Source organism: Leptopilina heterotoma, unplaced genomic scaffold, assembly GCF_015476425.1.
Source record: "Leptopilina heterotoma isolate Lh14 unplaced genomic scaffold, ASM1547642v1 Lhet_248, whole genome shotgun sequence".
NCBI lineage: Eukaryota > Metazoa > Arthropoda > Insecta > Hymenoptera > Figitidae > Leptopilina > Leptopilina heterotoma.
This window is the reverse complement of record NW_025110964.1, coordinates 142,119-165,711: the sequence shown is the minus strand read 5'-3', so window position 1 is coordinate 165,711 and position 23,593 is coordinate 142,119. Positions and strand designations below refer to the sequence as shown.

Sequence of the window (23,593 nt, the reverse complement as noted above, 5' to 3'; positions counted from 1 at the left end):
TTTTAAGGTTATATTTTAATTTCCGAAAAAGAGAAAGTAATAAAGTTTCTTACCCTTTAGAAAAAAAAAATATATCAGCATATAATAAAAAATTTTTCAAAAAATTTTTTATAATTCATATTGATTTTTTTTAATATGTAATTAATAAATTTTCAAAATTTTGTAGAAGCACATTTTTTTAGAAATGTGTTTCTATGATTAAAGAGTTTTGACAGAGAGGTTGGGTTATGTAGTAGGGTCCAGGTATTGTTGGTAAAGAAGAAATCTATGTTATTGGACTTTTTAAATTATGTTTTATAAGAAGTAATTAAATTATAATATACTTTATCTAAATTATCAATATCTGTTCTATAATTAATACTATTAGTATTATTTTTTATATAGAACATTTCTAAATTTTTTCTTTTTCAATTATTTGTTTCAATATGTAAAATATTTATATTGTCAAAATCAAAAGAATGTTTATTATCAAAGGTATGATTAGTTAAGGATAAACGCTATAACGGAAAATTGAATGACAGAATCATGGGTTTATTATATTTATTCATCTCTAACAATCTCAATCTTTTTTTTTCATGTTCAACACTATAAATAATATTGGCAACAACATTTATCCAAACAGTCCGATCGGGGCACCATCTATTAATCGTTTTTTTATTAAAATGTTTTTTAGAATTTCTAGAACATTCTATGGGGGGATCCCCATTCTAGGGAGGGAATTTACATATGAAGGTCTTTCTCTTTTATGCATTTTCGGTGAGGAAACGCGTTGCACCATTTATCAGTTAAAATTGGATTAGTTTCAAGCAGGAAGTCTAGATACAATGGAGGACAGAAACGAAGAACATCAGTACACTCACAATGGACATCATTATGTAACGAGTAAAATATTAAATGGGAAAGTGTAAGTAATACTTGTATTATTATCCAGTAATAACAAAAAATTGGTTGAAGAAAACTATAAAATGACTCTAAATACATGTGACCGAGTCACATAAAATCTTCAAAATCCCCCTTTCCTTAGACGCGAACACACAGTGCCATTTTAGATTTTTTATGTTGTTATTTCTTTCATCATATATAACATTTTTTTCAAATCTTAACAAAAATTGTAAACAATTAACTTCTGATAGAGTATTTAAAATTGCAATAAATTTAAAATTATTAAACGCACAAATTTTTTAAAGCGTTTTATTGTATATTTTTTACAAAAATACCTTTTATTTTATGCGTATATAATTTTACCTAAATATTATATTTTTACCTAAAGTAAAAAATATGTCTCTTAATAGCCGGCCTTCCGAAGGTAAAGGCGGAAACAATTGAAGGGCTCCCTAGAAAAAGGGGACGAACGCGAGGCTTGAAAGGAATAATATCAGTCGGCCTTGAAATGCTTACTGCAACCTGACGAGTAGTATCCTATTTCTACCACGCGTTCGTCCCCTTATTCTATAGTCCTTCAATTCATTGCGTATTCTCTGCTCTATTCTAATAGCCTCAAATCTATTTTCAGACCCTAACCAGTAGGAGTTCCTTAACTTATAAAATAAAGGCATACGCCATTTTAATTTTTCACTTATATCCAATGAAAATATGAAGAGTCGCTATTACTTGTTTTGCACCTGTCTACAAAATAACCAACTATTTACTGTTTTTTTTCTGATTTGTGACACTAAAAGCTATTTTTTTCTTTCTTTTTAGAATATTTTTACTACTTTAAATTCATTAATAAGAAAAAAATGTAAATATAATTCTTATAAACAATTAAAAACATTGTAATCAATTTTTTTTGGACCGATTCAATTATTTTTAAGGATTTTGAAAAATTTGAATATTTTTAATATCTGCAATATTAATGATATGTCACAAAAGAATTTTTTTTTTTGGCATTTTTTTTTGGCAAAAATTAAATTATTTTCAAGGTAATAGGATTTTCTTAAATAAATTAAATCATTTAAAAAATTTGAATAAAACCTTTTGCAAGATTTAATTTATTTTAACAAACAAATATTAATTTTTCTACTAGGAAATTAATTTTAAAAAAGGTCAAAAAAGTTTGATTTAAAAACAATTTCAGTTAAAATTTTTGAAGATATAATTGAATGTTCGAGACATTATAAAATTGTAAGTACTGTAAAATATGACAATTTTTTAATATTTATTTTTGAAAAGTATTAACTCATTATTTAGGCCTATCATCATTTTCTCAAAAACGGATACAAATTTTGAATAATTTTAATTAAAAATTTTAACAAAAAAATGTTAGTTTATATTTCATTACTTCATTTTCTGTGAAAGGATAAATAAGTATTTAAATATTTATTTAACAAAATAATTTGTTTTTAATAATGAAGCAATATTCAGAAGACATTTAACAGGGTTGTCACAGGTCAGGGAAATCAGGGGAAAGTCAGGGAAAGTAAAATTGGTCAGGGAAGTCAGGGATTTTTATTTAAATAACTGGGAAAAATTGAATTTTAAATAAATTACAAAAAATGAATTGCAGAAATTCAATTATTTTCAAAAGTAATAAAATTCTTCGCATAAATTCAATTATACCTATATGTTCAAAAATTAAAAAAAATCTCGTCAAAATTCAATTATCTTTAAAAATAATCAAATTCTTCTCCAAATTTCAATTATTTTCAAAAATTTTAGTAAAATTCTTTGCAAAATTTCAATTATTTTCAAAAAATTTTTCTCAATTCATAATGATTTTCAATATCTACAGTTTTAATAAAAATTTTTTAAAAGAATTAAATTATTTAAAAAAAAATTTTGATAAAATTCTAAACAAACTTTGCAATAATTCAATTGTTTTCATAAATAATAACATTTTTTACAAAAATTTAATTATTTTCAGGAATAATAACATTCATCATAGAATTTCAATTATTTTTAATACAATTTTAATTGAATTCCTCGAAAAATTTAATTATTCTTGAAAATTTTATTAAAATTTCTCGAATAAATTCCAGTTTGTTGATAAAATTCATTACGATAATTTAGTTTCGAAAAACATTCATTTATTCAATAAATAATTTATTTTTGTATTTAAATAATTGAATTCTTGTAGAATTTTCCAATAAAAATCGATTTAAAAATGAATATTAATTTAAAACTTTAGATAATAATTATGAATATTAAAAGCATTATAGCATTAATTTTAAAAAATACATAATTGAATTCTTTCGAAGAATTTTAACAAAATTTTTGAAAATAGTTACATTTTTCGTAGAATTTACTTAAAATTGAATTAAAAATAATTGAAATCCTGTGAAGAATTTTATTAATTTATGAAAGTAATTAAATTCTTATGCAATGAATTTTTTCAAATTTTTTTTAAATAATTCAAATAATGTTAAGAGTCTTATTATTTATGAATATAATTGAATTCCTGCATTGAATTTTATTACATTTTTTAAATAATTAAATTGTTTTGAGAACTTTTATTAAAAAAAGTAGATTGTGAAAATATTTGAATTTCAACGAAGAATTTCATTAATTAAATTCGTGAAATGTAATTAAATTCTTACAAAAAAATTAAGAGAATAATTCCATTTTTCTAGGAATTTACTTTAAAGTGTATTATAAATAATTGAAATCCTCAGAAAAATTTTATAATTTATTAAAATAAATTAATGGAATTCTTACAACGAATTTTATCAATTTTTTTTAAATAATAGAATTCATGTGGAAAATTTTATAACTTGTAAAAATAATTGAATTTATGCAACGAATTTTCTTTCCTTTTTTTTAAATAATTATATTCTTTTGAAAAATTGTATTAAAAATGTAAACTTTGAAAATTTTTGAATTTCAGCGAAGAATTTCATTATTTGTGAAATGTACCTAATTTAATTCTTGCAAAAAATGTTTGAAGATAATTATCTTCAAACATTTTTTGCAAGAAATTTATTTAAATACCCGTGTAGAAAAATTTCGGGGCAGTCTGGAGTCCAGAGATTGCCCCAACTAGACGCATCTGGACGGTCTAATCTGGACGGTCTAACTGTGTGCTATATAGGATTTTTCTGGACGGTCTAATTTAGACTGTCTAACTGTATGCTATATGGGACTTCATTGGCATCACTAGAATTCAAAATTTTTAAAGTACAAATCAACCCGGGTAGCAAAATCCAAGTCGCTACCAGAGTACAGATCTGATGAAGACCTGTTATTCTAGATCTGGAACGGATCTGGAATTTTACATGGTCCAAACCAGAAGCAGACTTGGTAAATTATTACTTTTTATATGTAGCATTTCAGAAAAACAGCGTTTTTTATAATCAGGTTCACGGTCAAGAATAGAAACATTAGACCAATCAAACTCATGACCAGATCCAGATTGATGAGCATTCACTACAGATGTAACAGATTTATTATTTTTATGCTCATCAATTCGTGTTTTTAATGTGCGTTTCGTTTCACCAACATAACAAGCCGTGCAATTCTTACAATTAAACTTATAAACTACATTTGTTTCTGCCAATTTTTCAGTTTTGTCTTTACCTAATTTAATAATTGATTTCAAATTTTTATTGACAATTGGGATAGTTAGAATATTGTAAGATTTCAAAATATAAGATAAACTATTGAAGTCAGGATAATTAAATGGAATACAAACTTTATGCATTTTATTATAAATGAGAGCGCGGGAATTTTTTTTAATTGTATTATTGATATTATGGCACTTGATTGTATTTTTTCTGATGTTTATGTATTTATTAATGAAGTCAGATGGATAATCATTATCATTTAAAATGTTTTTTACATTATTTAAGTTGTCCTTGTGAAACAAAGAATGCGAAAGTAATATTGCTCTATCTACTAGATTGTATACAATATTTATTTTTTGTTGAATAGGATGATGAGAGTAATAATTAATGAGTCTACCAGATGCAATTTCTTTCTTGTACCAATTGTACTTAATTGGTTGATCATACTCATCAATCATTAAAGTAACATCCAGAAAATTTATTTTATTATTTTCTTGAACTTCATGTGTGAATTGTAAGTTCTTATGATAAGAGTTAAAAACACTAACAACTAAGTCAATATTATCCCTATGTACACATAAAATAGTATCGTCGACCTGAAGTCGACGAAGTTAACCTGAAGAGGATGACAAACCATGTCATCGAAACGTCGTTAAATAAATGAAATAACACTATTTGTTGTTCTTTATCTACCTTCCATTGGATCAAATTTTCCATTTTACAAATAAATAATAATTTGTAATACACTGAAATATTGATAAAATTTGACCAATTTTTAGTTGTTTTTTACTGATAACCATTAATTTTGTCATTGAAAATAAGTTAATTTTAACTGATTGCAGAAGTAAAATTTCAGTCATTTATTGTTAGTTAACCCAGTGATTTTTAACTGATTCAAATTTAGAGAGCACAATTAAAATATAATTGTATGCTTTTTAAAATTACTTTACTAAACAGTTGGTTACTTAATGTATCTATTGGACTGAATTCAGATTTATAATTGTTTAACCTAATATTCAAAAATATTTACTGGGAAACAAATCCCTGTATTTACAATAAATTCTATAATTATTACTCTACACAAGTAATTTATGCTTACAAATTAAAAACCGAGAAATCTGAAAATGTACTATATAAACAACTTTTGGGAATTTCCCAAACGTAGCATGAGCGCGTAAAGTAACCCTGAACCGCAGGGGTTCTACCTATCTTTTCTTTCGGGTTTCAGTAAGTGAGAGAGAGAAAGAGAGTCTATTTGCTCTGCTTTTTGAATGCAATTTTTCTCTAAGCCCAGATTCTCAGACCTCCGAGATGGTCGAGCGGTTAAAGCGTTTTATCTTGCGTCCCCTACGTCACCAAAACCTGCGTTGCGATATATAGTTAGGTGCTCGAATCCCTGCGTTTAGGAATTTTCTTAATATAATTATAAGCTACGACTTTAATAAAAAAAATGAAATACTGTGTTTAGGAGTGTGTATTTAAGTAGTTCTTCCAGCTTAAAATGAAAAAAAATTGAACTATAGCAAAAGATAAAAATATTATTATTGTATTTAAATTAAATATATTTTCAACTAAAAACACAAATTTTACAAAAAGCAAAGCTGTTATAATAAATAGCCGAGCAATGACCAGAAAAAAGCAAGAACCCATGCTAGGTACTGTCGAACGCCTTGTTACCATACGAACAACAGAAAATCAAATCTGGTTATATACACGTTTCAGACATGTTCCGCGTTTCAAACCAGCTTTGGCACAGACTTGGTTACCAGATCTGGCCCAGATCTAACCAGATCAGTTACAAACCTGATCCAGACTTCAATTGCTACCCGGGAATAAGTACAATCAAGACTTTAGTGCCCGATTTGTCGGTCTTCTTTGAATTTATACATGGATTGTCACTTCAAAATTCAATGGAATAATTTAGTATCTAAAGAATCGTTCAAAAATAAATATTGTAGGTTTATATGAATTATTATAAATAAAATTTTCAATGAGTTTAATTAAAAATTCTAAAGATCTTAGATTTTTTAAAAATGCCTAATAATTCAAATTCTCCTGAAATTAGATAAATTTTTAACATATTGTATTTGATTAATTATTAAAAATAATTTATCTGTAGAAGAATTTTAGTTAAAAACACTATAAACAATTGAGTGTTGGAGAAGTTACAGATTATTGTAGAAATTTAATTATTTTCAAAAGTAACAAAATTCTACACAGAAATTTAATTATGTTCAAAAATTTGTTTAAATTCTCATCAAAATTTCAATTATCTTTATAAATAATAAAATCGTTCTCTGAAATTCAATTATTTTCCAAATTTTTAACAAGATTCTTGGCAAAATAAAATGTAAGCAAAAATTTAATTACTTTCATAAATAAAAAACCTTTCACAAAAATTCAATAAGGATTTACAAATTTTTTATAAGTTTCTTCTCAATAATTCAATTATTTTTATATAAATAATAAAATTCTCAAAATTTTTTTATTATTCAAAATTTCTTAGTTAATCTCAGAATTTCTTAATTATTTTTAATTGAATATAAATCGAATTCTTCGAAAAGTGTATAATTATACTTATGAATTCTATTGAAATTCGCCATAAGAATTCAATTATTTAAAAAATTTTTGATAAAACTGAAAGTAATTCATTAAAAAATGGTTAATGATTATAATTGTAGTAAGAATTATTTATTTAAATATTCATATATAATAATTAAAATAATTCGGATTATTATGTGTAATAATTTTAGTCATAGTTTTCACTTCGTCTTTATAAGCAACAGAATATATGACACTGGCATTGATATAGTAAATTAGGAGAGTTCACACCCAGACTTCAGTGGCCGTGCGGTTTAAATGCTTCGAGTCGAGTCGTCAAGGGTGGGGGGCGTGAGTTCGATGCCACATGCGAGCGGATATTTTTCATTGTAAGTGTTATATAAAATAATAAAATTACTGTATTTAATCTGTATAAGTGTTATAAATTAAAATTGTAAACATGTTTGTAAATAATGTTAAAGGCCTGTTAAAGAATGAATTTAACAAATGTACCAATTAACGCAAATTGTTTTTTTATTAAAATTATCTTTCAATATTACTCTTTTAAATAATATTTACTGCTAGTGCAGTATATTATTTATTTGAAAATAATATAATTATTATAATAATAAGTTATTGTCATTAAATACATATACACACATATATATGAATAACAATAATATTTATTTATTATTAATAATTCATATTTTCACATTACATTGAATAAAACGTGAGAACCGAGTAAATTTGGGTAAATTATTTAAAATTAAAAAACTGAAATATTGAAATCGAACCTAAAATTTTAAATATTAGCACTGCTCATTAGCCCTGATTAGCTCGTCCAGTATGGACCAACGCGTGGTTCGATCGTCACTGGTCTGATTAGCCCATGGTCAGACAGACTTTTCAGCGCCCAGTTAGAGAATAGACTGTCTTTCTGGCACCACACTAGAACCCAACAATTTTTCTACACGGGTATTGTATTAAAAATAATTGAAACCATGTGAAGAATTGTATTATTTATGAATATAATTGAATTCTTGCAACAAATTTTATTATAATTTTTGTAAATAATTTAATTTTTTTTTTTAAATTTTATGGAAATTAAAATTTTTATATAAAACATGAAGATATCAATCACTCCGAATCAAAGACTCGGAGTAATTAATATCTTTATGTTTTATAATAATATTCTTAAGTTGTTTAATTTTAAAAATGTTTAATTTTAAATGTTTTGAAGAATTTGAATTCCTATGGAAAAATAAATAATTAAATATTTATTTAAAAATTTAGTTATTGACGTTTGCGAATAATTTTACAATTTAAGAAATTGTTAAGTAAATGTAATAGAATGTTTTTTTAAGTATATAATAATTTTTAGAGTGAATCAGAATATGCTTTATGGTTAGGGAAAAAGTGAAAATTTTATTTGGAAATCAAGGAAAAGTCAGGGAAAAATAAAATTAAATATTTGTGGCAATCCTGTTTAAGTATATACGGGGCATTCCAGGCCAAATCGGAAATTATTTTGCTTTTGCATCTCAAAATTTTTTTTCTTTTAGTACTCTTTGAAAAGAGCTACCTTGATTTTTTTCAAATTTTTTCATAAAACGGATCAGAAGATACAGATTTTTGAAAAATTACGTTTTTTACGTAAATTTTTTTTAAATGCTTATTATAACTCGGTCAAAAATTGATCAAATTGAACGTTTTTATAATGAAAAAGTTTTGTTTTCACGCGTAGTTTTTAATAAAAATATTTTTAAATAATTTTGAAATAATTTACGACAAGATTTTAAAATTTTAAAAATAAAATTTCATTTTTAACAATGTATGTATCGATCAATTTTTTTCAAAATTTTTTGTAAGAAACAAGCACTACAGGGAGAAAAATGGAAAAATGATTTATGCAGTCAGTGTAGTACTCCTTTATAGAATAATATGTGACAGGTACACACACTATAGTATTAGAAGTTTCATAGCTGAACACTTTGGGACTCAACACAAGTTATCCCATTCATCAGCTTAAACAAGACTGTTTATATAGTCTAAGAGGGAATAAGAGTATAAAAAATTGGAATGAGAAATTACTTTCTCATGTAATTGTTAAAAGAACGCGGCAGTGTACAAAACACAAGTCAATAATAGAAGCGAATATTGAACAAATAATACTCAGTCCAGTTCTTTCGAAAAATGAACGCCGTGCACATAAAGTAGATACCTACTCGAAAACCACAAGTTATTCTCTCTCTCTCACACTAATGGTCGTTCACTTATCTTACCGTTTCACTTACTCTTACTACTCTCAACTATTATGCAGTGCAGTTAAGTTCATTAAATTATTAAATATTGCTGTGAGAATAATTAATTATACATTTCATTCAAGGTCAATTCACTATTTTGTACACGAAAAAAAAAGAATAATCAAATTTACCATGAGGACTGTCAAACTTAAAAAAGGTATCAAGGCGAAAAAATTAATGTTTTTCATTTATTTATTATTAAATTCTAATAACCGTATCAAATTGAAACTAGTTGACAATATTATTTATTCAATATTATGAATATTGTTGACATCCATACTTACATTAATTACAAAGTAAAATCCACGCATGATCTAATTTATTTCATTGGTAAGGGATGTTTCTTAAATAGGAAATTTCCCCCATCGATTGCTCTCTCTCTCTCTCTCTCTCTCTCTCTCTCTATTAAAATATTCGAATTATATTTTCCCGGTATAAATGTTACGTGTTTATTTTGAGCCGGAATGGTTGTATTTACGAACTCTTTCAAGAAGCTTCTAGAACCTTCGAAAACGGAAGTTTCGCGAGCTGAAGCGTTTTTGCCAAAAACGTGCTCGTTAGTTTTGTTTCTCGAGTCATGAGAGTAAGAGTTGTCGTTCTGTGTAAAATTGTGATTTGGTCAAATGACAAGTTAGACCTACCGTTTAAACTGTGCATATAAAAATTAAAAATTTCAAAATAAATAGATCCCATCATTTATTCGTTTGCCCACGATTGGACAAGGCTTAAAAATTGTTAATTTATTGCTAGTTTCTTCCAAAAAATTTTGAAAAAAATTGATCGATATACATAGATTGATAAAAATGAAATTATATTTTAAAAATTTTAAAATCTTATCGTAAATTATTTACAATTTTTTTAAAAATATGTTTATTAAAAACTACGAGTGAAAACAAAACTTTTCATTATAAAAACGTCCAATTTGATCAATTTTTGACCGAGTTATAAGCATTTAATAAAAAATTTACGTAAAAAAAGACATTTTTCAAAAGTCTGTATATAGAAAAGAATCAAAGTAGCTCATTTCAAAGTGTAGTAAAAGAAAAAAAATGTTTTAAAAAAATTTGAGATGCAAAAGCAAAATAATTTCCGATTTGGCCTGGAATGCCCCATATACATATACATTGGGAAAACATTACATTTAATTCAAATAGAAAAATAATTTTAAATGACTTCGTTTAATTGAAATTAGTTTGTAAGCTTAATTCCAATATATAGAAAATATTTATTTAAAAATATTATTTGTTTGAATAATTATGTTTAATTCAAACATATTTTCTGTTTCTGTTTTATGTTTCATTCAAACTTAAAATTTTGTTATAAATAATTTAAAATCAACCATAACTTATATTTGAATTAAATATATTGTTTCTTTAAATGAACCAAGAAATATGTTTGAATTAAACTTAAATATGTTTGACTGCATAGCAAAGATATTTTAAGTTTGATTTAAACAAAATTTGTTTGAACCAAATAATTCGTTTTCTCAGGGTAGGGGCCATATCCCAGGGAAAGGAAAACTGTGTATTTTTAAACATGATATTGGAATTTTTTCAGGTATCTCATCTGCAGGTTCCATAGAACAAAAAGATGCAATGGCCGTGCCAATTTCTTCAATGGCCTATATAAAGTGACGACGAAACACACGCATAAGCCGGATGCCCGTTTCGAACAAGAGAAAATTTTTAAAGAAGAATTGCGCAGGGCTCGCATAACACAAACTGCAAATAGCAGAGTTATCTACAATCAGATAAGACCGTTGTAAGTATATTAATTTATAATAAATAATTAGAGCAATGCAAAATTCGAACCAACGAAGAATGAAATTCTTCGTTGAAATTCAAATATTTTCACAATCTACTTTTTTAATGAAAGTTCTCAAAAGAATTCGATTATTTAAAAAAATGTACTAAAATGCAATGCAGGAATTCAATTATTTTCATAAATGATAAGACTCTTTACATTATTTAAATTATTTAAAAAAAAAATTTGAAAAAATTCGTTGCAAGAATTCAATTACTTTCATAAAGTAATAAAATTCTTCACATGATTTCAATTATTTTTAATACAATTTTAAGTAGGGTAGAGTGGGGTGAAAAAGCCATGGTGTAAAAAAGCCATTTGAGTTTTATTTAAAAACTATTATATAATCTGATTAAGTGAACGAATAATAAAAGTAAATGTTTGTACATAAGGAGAAAAGTATACCGAAAACGTATACAATGTTAATTTTTGGAAATTGAACTGAATTAACAATTTATTTTTGCTTTTCTAATAACTGGTCTTGGGTGTAAAAAAGCCAGGGCAAAAAATCCATTGAATATTTTGTGAAATTCACTTGTTTTCTATTTAAACTAACCTTCTAATTTTACAAAATTTCTCGTGTTTATTTAATAAAATTAATTAAACACGACGAAAAAGTAGTTCAAAGTGCATTAAAAAAATAAACAATGAATAAACGGTTGCAACGAAATATGTTATCTGTGGTGAAACTTAAAGAGAACTTCTAAAAAAGGTACGAAAAATTGGCAGTGCAAATCGAAGACAGGTAAACTTAATATAATTTTCAATTTTGCTTGCTAAAAACTCTTTCATAATTTAAAAATATTTTTCAAATAAGACTATTTGTCATATAAATAAAGGAAAACTATAAAAATACCTAAATTGATAACATGTTTTGCTAAAATCGTAGGGTGGCTTTTTCACCCCACCAGGTGGTGCAAAAAAGCCACTTGCAGTGCTTTCGTAAAACTCTTATAACTTAGTCCTTTCATGAGATAAAAAAATCTGTCCGCGCAAGCGCGGACACATTCTCATCCGCGCTTCGCGCGGGGGCTCGCAAGTTTCAGCGCGCCTCGGGGCGCGCAAATATTGATCGTCGCGCTTCGCGCTCCGGCGATTATTGCACACGTCGCGCTTCGCGCTCCGTGTGTTGTTGCGCGCTTCGCGCGCAAATGGCTCGCTTCGCTCGCGGTAGTCTGCAATTGTTGTGTATTATTTGTGTTCTTGTTCTTGTTTCCTATTATATGTTTCATAAATCATTTTTTTTTCTTAAAGTTACTACGACTTTAAGGATAACATTCTCATCATATGTTTTTCTTTGCTGATGATTGCGATATTAAGTGAATTTAAATGTATATTTTTGGTCTTGATGAATAAAATTGTGGAGTTATTTTTAATTATAATAACTCTCTTAGCAGAAACATGAAATTTTAAAAAACTTTTAACGTGCTTTTTGATTTGTTGTTAACTACGGATTTTTATAAAAGTTATAACATTTTACAAAATCAATAGAAATTTTTTTAACACAGTTAAGCTGACTGACCCAAAAACTTAAAAAAAAAAAAAAAGTAGTTTTTGAAGAAATAAGCTAGTTAACGAACTTAGCATTCATTTTTGCACCAACTTTAAGTGTGTAAAATTTAAAAACGATCGGCTAAGTTTTTCAAGAGTTATCGTGGGAACAAAATTTTTGATCTACAGACAGACAGACATACAGACAGACAGACAGACAGACAGACAGACAGACAGACAGACAGACGAACAGACAGACACCATCGCCGGACCATGTTTTTTGGGTTCAGGGGACCCCAAAACGTCGAGATTTCATGAAATTAGCGAAAGTCAATTTTCGACCAAAACTAATACTTTCTCATATGATGAGAATGTAAAATATTTCCGTCAAGAATTTTCAAGCTTAATAACTAAACTTTCAATAACAATTGGAAATTTGAGAAATAGTAGATTGTGCATCAAGGGAGGGAAATGGATGATTTCCGACGAGTGTAGTTTGCAGTTCGAGGCGTAGCGAGCAAACGAGCCGAAGGCGAGTGCTTGCGAGCGAAGCCGAGAACTGTAAAACACGAGTGGAAATCAATTTTCCTCCCGAGTTGCACATACTATTTTTTCTAACACACGTATACCGAAAGTACAAACGCGGCAGTTTGATTGTTACTTTTGAATGTATAGTTGTAGCTGGGGGCGGTATAGTTACAACTGTGGTAACTGAAAGTTTGTGAAAAGCTTAAAATAACTAAACTAACCCAAAGAGCGTAGGTTTACGCAAGTAGCGTAAGTAACGTAAGTAACGTAAGTTACGTAACTTACGTAAATCATTTATTATTTGTAACTCGAAAGACTAACATAACTACACCATTTACGTAAGTTACGTAACTACACCATTTGCGTAACTCGCGTAAGTTACGTAAGTCACTTAGCTGACGTAACTCACGTAACTGATTCATCAATGGTCATACTTTGATAATATTACCGAGAAAGCAAGTTACTTTTCCTCCCTCACAGGGAGGGAATGTTACATTCCCTCCCGGTGACGTCACTAGCCGGGAGGGAATGTACATTCCCTCCCGCTCGCAGGGAATCATACACTTTTCTCCCGCTAAACACGTAGGAAATGGTGTACTTTCGGTGCGTGTGGTAGAAAAAAAATTTTAAATACAGATTTTACAGCATCAAAAGTAAAAATGTGGCTTTTTTACCCCACTCTTCCCTAAATTCTTTGAAAAATACATAAATTAATTATGTACTTTTAAAAATTCATGCTATAATGCTTTTAATATTCAATTATTATCTAAAATTTTAACTAATATTCATTTTCAAATCAACTTTTATTGGAAAATTCTAAAATAATTCAATTATTTAAATACAAAAATAAATAATTTATTAAATAAATGAATGTATTTCGAAACTAAATTATCATACAGAATTTTATCAACAAATTTGAATTTTTTCTAGAAACTTTAATAAAATTTTCAAGAATAATGAAATTTTTCGAGGAATTCAATTAAAATTGTATGAAAAATAATTGAAATTCTATGATGAATTTTATTATTCATGAAAAGTAATTGAATTTCGATGAGAATTTTTTAAAATTTTTGAACATAGGTAATTGAATTTTTGCGAAGAATTTTATTACTTTTAAAAATAATTGAATTTCTTCAATTCATTTGTAACTTATTTAAAATTCAATTTTTCCCAGTTACTTAAATAAAAATCCCTGACTTCCCTGACCAATTTTACTTTCCCTGAATTCCCTGATTTCCCTGACCTGTGGTAACCCTGTATTAATGAGAGATAATTATAAATTTTACTATAACTTTTTATTTTATTTATTTCCAAATACGAGTAAAAAAAGTGAAAGGGTTTCTTTTTTGATTTTCAATTTTTTGTGCAGTAGCAAATATTTTTGTTTACATAATGCTGCTAATTGACAATCAGAAAATAGGAAAGTACTTGAAACCTGTTGGGGGTGATCTGAGGTTCAAGGTTTGAGGCCGTATTTATTTTTTAAATTTTTTATTTAACTGAAATAACTACTGTTTCGATTTACCCCTGGTTTCTATTTACCCCATCTGACCCTATTTGTTCTTTTCAAAAGAAGCAAATCTGCAATATATATATTGAGTTACAAAATTTAATTTTATTAGTCCAAGTTAATCTAATATTAAATTTTAGTCTATTCAAAAAATTTTATCTAAGTATAAAACCATTAATATTTTAACTGTTGATAAAAAATATCAACTTTTAAAGAATTTTAATTGTAAATGTTTAAAATATATAGGTATAGTTGAATTCTCAAAAAATGTAGTGATTAATCCTCAAGTGTAAATTTTATAATTAAAATTGCTGATAATCAGCTTCTAAAAATTATATTTAAATATTCATAAAAAATTAATTCTTAGAATTTTTTAATATTATTTTTTTAATTTACTATTATTTTCAATATTTTGAATTACATATTTCCGAAAAATTAAAAATTTATTGAGGTTTTGAATAATTGCATTTAGAAATCAGTGAAAGGTAAATAATAATAAAGTTCTTGTAAAAAAAATTGAATTTAATGAATGATTTGTTCAACTCTTTTTGTATAATTTTAATCGCTTAAAACGACATTTTTACGTAATAAAGTATCAATATACGAGGCCTAAAGTAGGCCTCGTATTATCAAAAATATATTTTTGATATTCTATTCTGATTTAATCTATATATAACAATTGTTATAATTGTATTTATTATATGCATTTTTTAAATTTATTTTCTTTTAAATATATAGTCACGAAAATGCGAGCATTGGGGTCCCATTCGAATCAGTGCGGAGCTTAATGAATGTCTGGGAAAGAAGAAATGTCCCACAGACACCACACTCCTTAGAGGAGTATGCAACAATTTTAAATAGTGACAGGTGGACTCATCTACGTACACGGAGAAAAAGGAATAGTTGACACATCCAGATACATGGATATCACAGCCATATTATATTGAAAAATACAGGATATCCATAGTTAAGGTTGCTGCATCCATATTCTATGGCTGGCTGTATATTGTTGGAGTAGCAAAAGATCTATGGTTGGGTGATCCATAGTAATGGAAATGGGAAACAAAAAAATTAGAATCACTCAATTAATTAAATTCTATGTCACTTGAGATATTTTATACACATTTTTGTTAATTAATACACACCACTTATTGAATAACCGCATATTTACGAAATAAATTATTAACCGATGGGGGAGACACGAACCCTAGACCTAACGCATACTAAACACTAACCCTATCCACTACACTATACACGCAACTACAATATTTGAGCATATAATATTCCTTATATACTCTACACATATTTCATGAAAATAAATTTACATAAACACTAATAGACAATAACGATAATAAATAATAAACAATTATAACACTATTTATACACAATAAACTCACAACCCGATTATATAGACTCGACAAGAGACCGACGCGAAGGACAAATTGAGACGTCCATTTTTAAATGGATGCCATGATAATGAATTGCGCGCAACATGTATCGAAATTTTGAACTAACTATGGATCTCCCAACCAAAGTTTATATGGATGAGGCAGCCATATGTGAAAATCCATAGCATGAATTGTAAGCCCAACCATGCTTATGGATGTCACATCCATATTTGATTCAACAATATAATATGGCTCCCTCATCCATTGAATATGGAATGTGCTTCCATTCTAAAAGTTGTCTCTTCCATTGAATTGGATAACACAACAATATTCTGCTCAACAATATTTTTATGGATATCTCTTCCAGACCTTTTCTTTCCGTGTAGGTACGAAAATGGTACTTTGAGGTTCATCCCTATATTCGGCGGTGGAGCAGTTGTAATTGTTGACCCTGAATACATGTCGTTAGTCACAGGCAGTGGAGATTTTTACATTCATATTTCGGACAAATCAAGTCCGCAGGATGTTAATTGTCATCACCTGATGACAATCATGTGTTTCAAAAATACTTATGTAAGTAAAATCAAGGCTTCGTATATTTTCACTCATAATATTATTATATACATGAAATTTGAAATAATTTTTACTCTTTATTCACGTACAAAGGTACTCCCTTGCGCTTGGGCACTTTTAAATTCTACAGACGAAGATAATTTAACAGGTGTTCTGGTACATTTAAAAGAAGTAGTGCCTGATTTTGAAGTTCGAAAATTAGTCTCAAGTTACAACAGTGCTTTGCAATCAAGTGCAAGACGAATTTTTCCAGCAGCAGTTATCGTCGGTAGTCTGCACGGGCAGTCATCGATTCGCTCCCGTGAGGGGAAGTGGCATTCTCCCACCATGCGGCCAGGGGCCTGAGCTCGGGGTTCGGAGCGAACGTAGCACAGCGGGGCGCCTGGTCCCTTAATCCCTCATTAAGTCATCCTTCCTTAATGACAGTGTTTAAAAAATATAAATTTCTCAAACATAAACATTTTAAAGTTTTTTTTATTAAATTCAGATCCCTTATTTTATTACGAATCCATACATATGTTGTTTGCCTTAAAAATGTTAATATTTAAAAAAAATTTTAATTTATTATGAACTGACACTCAAATAAATTCATAGTAAATTTGACTTTCAAGTAAATATATATTTTCTCTGGCTGTATAATCTACTTTTTACTTCAGTTGAATTCTGAAAAAACTTAAGAATTACAATCAGTCAGTTAATAATAAATTTTAAACTTTTTAAATACTAAAATTTTTAAGGCAAACTACATATGTATGGATTCGTAATAAAACAAGGAATCTGAATTGAATAAAAAAAATTGAAAAATGTTTATATTTGAGAAATTTATATTTTTTAAACACTGTCATTAAGGAAGGATGGCTTAATGAGGGATTAAGGGACCGGGCGCTCCGCTGTGCTACGTTCGCTCCGAACCCCGAAGTCAGGTACAAGGCCGCATGGTGGGGGAAGGCACCTTCCCCTCACGGGAGCAAATTGATAATCGCCCCCGAACCCCGAAGTCAGGTACAAGGCCGCATGGTGGGGGAAGGCCCCTTCCCCTCACGGGAGCAAATTGATAATCGCCCGTCTGCACCATTACCATAGGAGGTGAGCTTAAATATATAAATAATTAATTAGGGACACTTGAACTATGTCAGTGAACGTATAAGTGATCACTGAGCAACCTTTTGTTTTTAAAAACGAATTGAAGTTTTAGAAAATGTTAATTTGTTAACTTTGTTCTTTTTGTTTTTCTATAAAAATTTATTCATATTTATTTTAACTACATTTGGACCTCCAGATGAAAAGGGTCCATTTTGTCGGTTCTAGTTTTCGAGATAATCGCAATTTAGTAATTTTGGAGAAAAACCTTGATTTTTTTTATTTTTTATTATTAATCTACATGTTTTGACAAGTCGAATCATGCGATTTTAATTAATTTATCGTTAATTTAAGTGTCAGATTTCAATGGTTCTTCAGAAAAATGAAAAGGGCCCATTTTATCGCTTCTTTGCAAAAGTATTCCGTATTTTCAAAATAGAGGGAAACAAAATTTAAAACCTATTGGTTTTTTATTATCTTTAAGATGTCCTGGACTGAAAACAATTATTCTTATCTGAATAACTTCTCAGAAAAACCAGAGATACTTTAATGTTAGAATCTTTGTCTTCGTAGTTGTCAAAATAAACATTTCGATATTTCGTCAAAAATATTCATAATGGACCCTGTTAAAAGATTTTAAACAAGTTTAATTTCTATTCTTTTTCTTTAAATGACACAATAAAATTTTACCCTATCATTAACCTTGTAAAAAAATGATTTATTAATAAATATTAATTAATATTTTTCGTATTTTCAAAATTAGGAAAGGGGAGGGGGGGGGTTAAAATTTTCAGACCTATGGGTTTTCATCTCTATAAGGTGCCCAGGACTGTTAACAATTCTTATCTGAATAACTTCCCAGAAGAACCAGAGATATAACAATTAATTGTTATTGCAATATTTAATTCCATTTTTCTCGAAATGATAGAGTTTGCATTATAAACTTTGAAATTCTGTAACTCAGCGAATTTTAAATTTATCAAAAAAGTTGTAAGACCACTCAAAATTTTCTAAATTTTCTAAGGAATACGCCCATGTAGATAAGTCCAATAATGCTCAAATGGTCCCTTTTTATGTGGACGTCGATATATATATATATGTGCTAGAGGTGTGCAAAAAATCCGAATTTTCGAATGTATAAAGCTTGAAAATATTCAAGATCTTAATTTTGCAATGAAAAATTCGAAAAAATACATAATTACAAATTCGATTGGGTTCTCAGAACTTTTAGGTAAATGAATGAAAATTTCAGAAAACTCATAGCTTGGCCTAACCCGTCTCGGGTATTAAATATACATTTGAATGCAGCAAATTTCAAAAAAATTCACTTCACAACAATTAACTTTAAACGATATATAAACTTTTTATGGTTTTTAATATTTCAGGACATTTTTAAAATGATAAAATTACACAATTTGCACAACTTTGTGGAGGAAAATGGCATTAACGAAATTAAAACAGCTCTACTTACAATTCTTGGCTTGCCGCTATTTCCACACTATTTGATTCAGGAAGTCTTTGATTTAATAAAAGAGGACGCTGCAGTAGAAAATGAAAATCTAACGAGATTTTTCGAGGAATTTGAAAACGATGGGATAGTAACCATTACCCCAGCTGTTTTTTCTGTTTTTGGCGAATGTGAGAGAATCACAAATTTATTCGAACTATATGGAAATATTCTGGAGGCCGCTATCCAATCAAAGCCCAAAATATGGGACTTCACAAGTACAATTTAATACTTTTTTTACACTTTTTTAATATTTGAATTTTTTCATAAATAATCAAATGCTTCGTAAAAATTTTATTATTTTCAATATTAGTCTTTTTAAAAATTTTAACTAAAATTTTTTCAATACAGTTAAGTTTTCTTTAAAAATTGAAAATAGTTATTCAAATTTGCAATTATTTGGAAATTTTTACAAATTCAATTGAAATAAATTTTTATTTTTTTCAAAAATGTGAATATTTGTTTTTATGGAAAACCGCAGGAAATGTTTAGGGAAATGTAGAATCAAATTTTTGTGATTTTTCGAAATTGACTGAAGAGAGTTTTTTTAGTCTTCAAATGTAATTTTTTGAGATAAGCTATTTTTTTACTATATACTTTTTAAGATTTAAAACTACTTTCTTCTACTTTTTTTTATAAATAATTATTGAATGCGAAGTGTTTATCATGTTTAAAAATTTTTATAGAGATAATACGATAAAAAATGTTATTACATAAATATATAAATTGATTAAACACAAAAATGAATGTTTCAGAGCAAAAAATTTTATTTTTAAAATTTCAGGAAATCTATGGTTATTCCAAGACTCAATAAACTTGGACAATCAGAAAATCACAAATGAACGAAAATCACGTGGAGTAAAATGCCTAAAATTATTCGAAAAAGGGTCAATCGCACCTGCAATGAAAGTTTGTTGGAGAAAATTAGATAGAGGACGTCTGCGCCTATAAGAGAATTCATGACAAACGTATATTACAAAAGCGGAGAGCCAATGGCGGAATTTTTGAGTATATGTATTTACAGTCGGACGATGAGAATGAACCCCATGCTTTAATTGAAAATGAAGGTCAGGATCAACTGCAAGGTAAAAATATAAATAATAAAAATTTACAGGCTTTGCACTCATCCACCAAAACCTATACAATTTGACACTTTTTATATGATCTGACACTATCTGGATACTTTTTTTTTTACTTCTGTAATTTTCTGTTTTTTTTTCTTTTATAATTAAATTTACACTGCTTTAAATGCGATAATAATTGAAATAAAAAAATTATTTTCCAAAATTGTAATGAAATTCCTAAAAACAATTCAAGAAATTTCAAAAAAAAAATTTAGCAAGAATCCCCAGGTGAGAACTGACGCCGGGTTCAGGCTTTACGAAAGCTTCGTTGAGGCTTGGTCAACATTGATCAAGCCTCGGTGGGACGGCGGAAGCAAGGTTGCTTCTAGCCATAATGTAACACTTATTTAAGACTGACGCTCCAGTCCTTGTTGAAGATTGGCGTTCAATGTTCAATCAATGCTGCGGAACCCTCACAGTTTTCTGGAAAGTATCAAATTGATAGTATAATTCAGATCAAATTGTGGCAACGTTTTGATACTCTATAATGTATCAAGTTGATACGAATATAACTATCTTTTTTAAGAATGATAGTCAATACAGTATCATTTTTTGATACGTGTATTTGTATCAAAATAATACTGTTATGGCCGGTTCGCATTAACTGAAAATTTAAATCATCAATTTATTTACTTTTATTTACTCTTAAGTATTAAAAATTGTTTTATTTTACATATTAACTGTGAGAAATGTGAGAATTATATAAAATGAGCACATTATGTAGAAAAAACTTGTATTAAAACTGAATTGAAATACACTAACCTCCATTCACGTTGTTATGACATTTCGATTAAAGGTAACTTTACAATTTCTAGTGATTTTTGGCTCTAGGTATAGTGAAATATTTAAGGGTGCGTTCATTCCGTTTTTAAGAGTAAGTATTTGATTATTATTATTGTTGATGAATTTGATGTTATTTAATAACGAGTGGTAAATAATTATAATTTATGTTATATATGTATAATAAGTTAATAATAGTGGTTTTCGTTATTTGATGTTGAATAATTTTTTTAAAATTTAACTGTGTAGATCGATATTTTTAGAAAAAATATCAGTGAAAATTATATTCAGTATGCATCTCATTAAAAAACCTATAAAACATACACTTTAAGTGGAAATTAGCAAAGCAGTAAAAGATTTCAAGTAAGTAAACAAACATTTCTAACCTATAAAATTATATTTAATCAAAAATGTTGATAATTTATCAATGCAACTGGATTAAATGCATAACATATTTAATTTAAAAACGTATTCTTCTCTTATTTCATATCAACAATCGTTTTCAATGTCTAAAATCCCTTAGAAAAAAAGACATGAGTGAGAAATCTCGAATTTAAATCGAAAATAATCGAATGTACTCTCGCAGTTATAGCAATGAAAATGAAACATAGAAGGGCACACTCACATTTCCAAATCAAAAGAAATATAGTACCTTAAAAACTCATACATAGTTAGAAGATGGAGCTACAGTCGCTCTTTTCAATATCATTATGAAGTGGCAATTTTTATTTTAATTAACTTAACTTTAGAGAAACTAAATAAAAATTTAGGTAATTTCAAATGAGTCACAATAAACAATTTAATATTAAATAAAAGGAACAATTTGAATAGAAAAAAAGGAGAAAGCAAAAAAGTCGACCGCGAACAGTGGCGTGAAGTTGGCACATATCTGAAAGCTGTTGTGTACTTATAGGTTATGCGTTTTATTTTTAGAAAACATTGATGAAAAGTGAGAAAATAATGAAGATTTCAAGAATATTTAAATATTCTTGATAAAACTGATTTAAATAATAATAATTAGGTTAGAAAAACTAGTCAAGAATAACACATTTAATTAATTAAGTTTTTATTACACAGTAAATGTTATCTGCACCTATAACAAAGTAAAAAATAATAATTTCATTTATTTTTCTATAGATAAATTAAATTTATTATCTATTAAAAATTTAAGATTATAAATTATGAATACGAAAAACAATTTCTAATTACAACTAATACAGATTTCCAAATCCATGTTTGACTGTGACGTATAACTTATTTTTTAACTTTCGTGTGTGGAAAATTTCATGGTTTATAATATTTTCAGGGTGGATAGAAATGAATTCTTGATCAATGATTACTTCGTAAGCCACTAAATCTGTATTGTGCTCGACAGTTTGAACTTTTTTGCAGATGAAAATGATGTCTTCGCCTCTGATTAAGATGCTATAGAGTGCCGCAAAATGAGGAAGACACTGAGCATCATCATATCCTGTTGCAATTAAACATTTTTGAGATACATATTTTACTCCTTTGTATGTAATCCAATTTAACGTGCATTGCAGTGGTTCCAAAGGAAACAAATTGGAAAAAGGTAGTTTATCGGTAGCTACAACTTTCAATGGACCTCTGTCAGTAGTCTTTGTTAGGGGATCAAGAAGTTCCAAAGTCTGAGATAATTGATGTCTTACAGCCAACGTACAATGGCAAATTTTTGTAATTTCTCATTCCTTGAACCCTACGTTTCGATTCTTGGTGCTTAGCTTCAGACCGTAAGCACATAAAATTCCTTAACGGTCCAAAAATGGTTATCAAACGTGGATAATGTGTCAAGAAATGGTGTTTCGGTGTGAATGTCGCATTGACACCATCTTCTCCGTATAAAGTTGCGTAATCCTGTAGATATTCCGCGATACTGTCACTTAAAAACTCTACCATTTCATTACTAATACTGTAACCAAAAACAATTATCGATATTTCCAAAAGATTTCTATAATTATAAAAATATGGGCAATTTGGTTCTACAATATCTTGAACGATAAACGGAATTATATAACCTAATGTCATCATTTGCATGGCATTTTGCTTTATGTTTGCTCCTGGAATTAGATGTTGTGCTTTTAAAGGAGAAGGCTTATATTTTGTCTCTGAGTAACCGTAATCGAAATTCTGTATCTTTTTGTTCAAAGATTTAATAGACATTTTTTTTAAAATAACCTTTTGAGCGAAATGTTGTAACGCTTTTGGTAAAAGTGATAAGAGAATATCGTGAACGATATCTACTGGTGCTCCTTCTGTGACATGAAAACCGCTCAGTTCATTCAAGATGCTTCTAAACTTAATGCCATAGGCCGTAGATAATTGATCCTTTTCAATTCCTTCAGCATTTTCAATTTCAAAAACTTGCCTGTCATGTTCCTCAGGATTTCTAATGAGATCTAATTTTTCTTCAGTTAATGTTCGAATTTGTGAAAGGTCAGCAAGGCA

The 23,593-nt window shown here is 28.0% G+C and overlaps 2 protein-coding genes across 3 annotated transcripts in view; both read left to right on the top strand.

Annotated features, from left to right (window-relative positions):
• Positions 1 to 814: 814 nt before the first annotated feature.
• On the top strand, positions 815 to 17,089 carry LOC122503226. The gene is made up of 5 exons (XM_043613694.1): positions 815 to 904; positions 10,901 to 11,104; positions 15,414 to 15,542; positions 16,450 to 16,636; positions 16,730 to 17,089. Exons 1-5 carry the CDS (start codon positions 825 to 827, stop codon positions 16,979 to 16,981), a joined length of 852 nt encoding a protein of 283 aa, XP_043469629.1. The 5' UTR covers positions 815 to 824; the 3' UTR covers positions 16,982 to 17,089.
• A 389-nt stretch (positions 17,090 to 17,478) lies between these two features.
• Positions 17,479 to 23,593, top strand: part of LOC122503223 (glutamic acid-rich protein-like) — a 63,124-nt gene continuing 57,009 nt past the window's right edge. For both annotated transcript variants that reach the window (XM_043613690.1, XM_043613689.1), the window contains exons 1-3: positions 17,479 to 17,722; positions 19,102 to 19,441; positions 20,008 to 20,308. In XM_043613690.1, coding sequence (XP_043469625.1) covers positions 20,236 to 20,308 — 73 coding nt within the window. In that variant the 5' untranslated portion in view covers positions 17,479 to 17,722; positions 19,102 to 19,441; positions 20,008 to 20,235. The remainder of the gene's footprint in view (positions 17,723 to 19,101; positions 19,442 to 20,007; positions 20,309 to 23,593) is intronic.

Bases quoted from the DNA above. Each gene is read 5' to 3' on its own strand.
- LOC122503226 (XM_043613694.1), top strand. From the start codon at position 825: ATGGAGGACAGAAACGAAGAACATCAGTACACTCACAATGGACATCAT. The intron at 905-10,900 runs GTAAGTAATACT...GAATTTTTTCAG, and splicing joins AAAATATTAAATGGGAAAGT to GTATCTCATCTGCAGGTTCC. The intron at 16,637-16,729 runs GTAAGTAAAATC...TCACGTACAAAG, and splicing joins TGTGTTTCAAAAATACTTAT to GTACTCCCTTGCGCTTGGGC.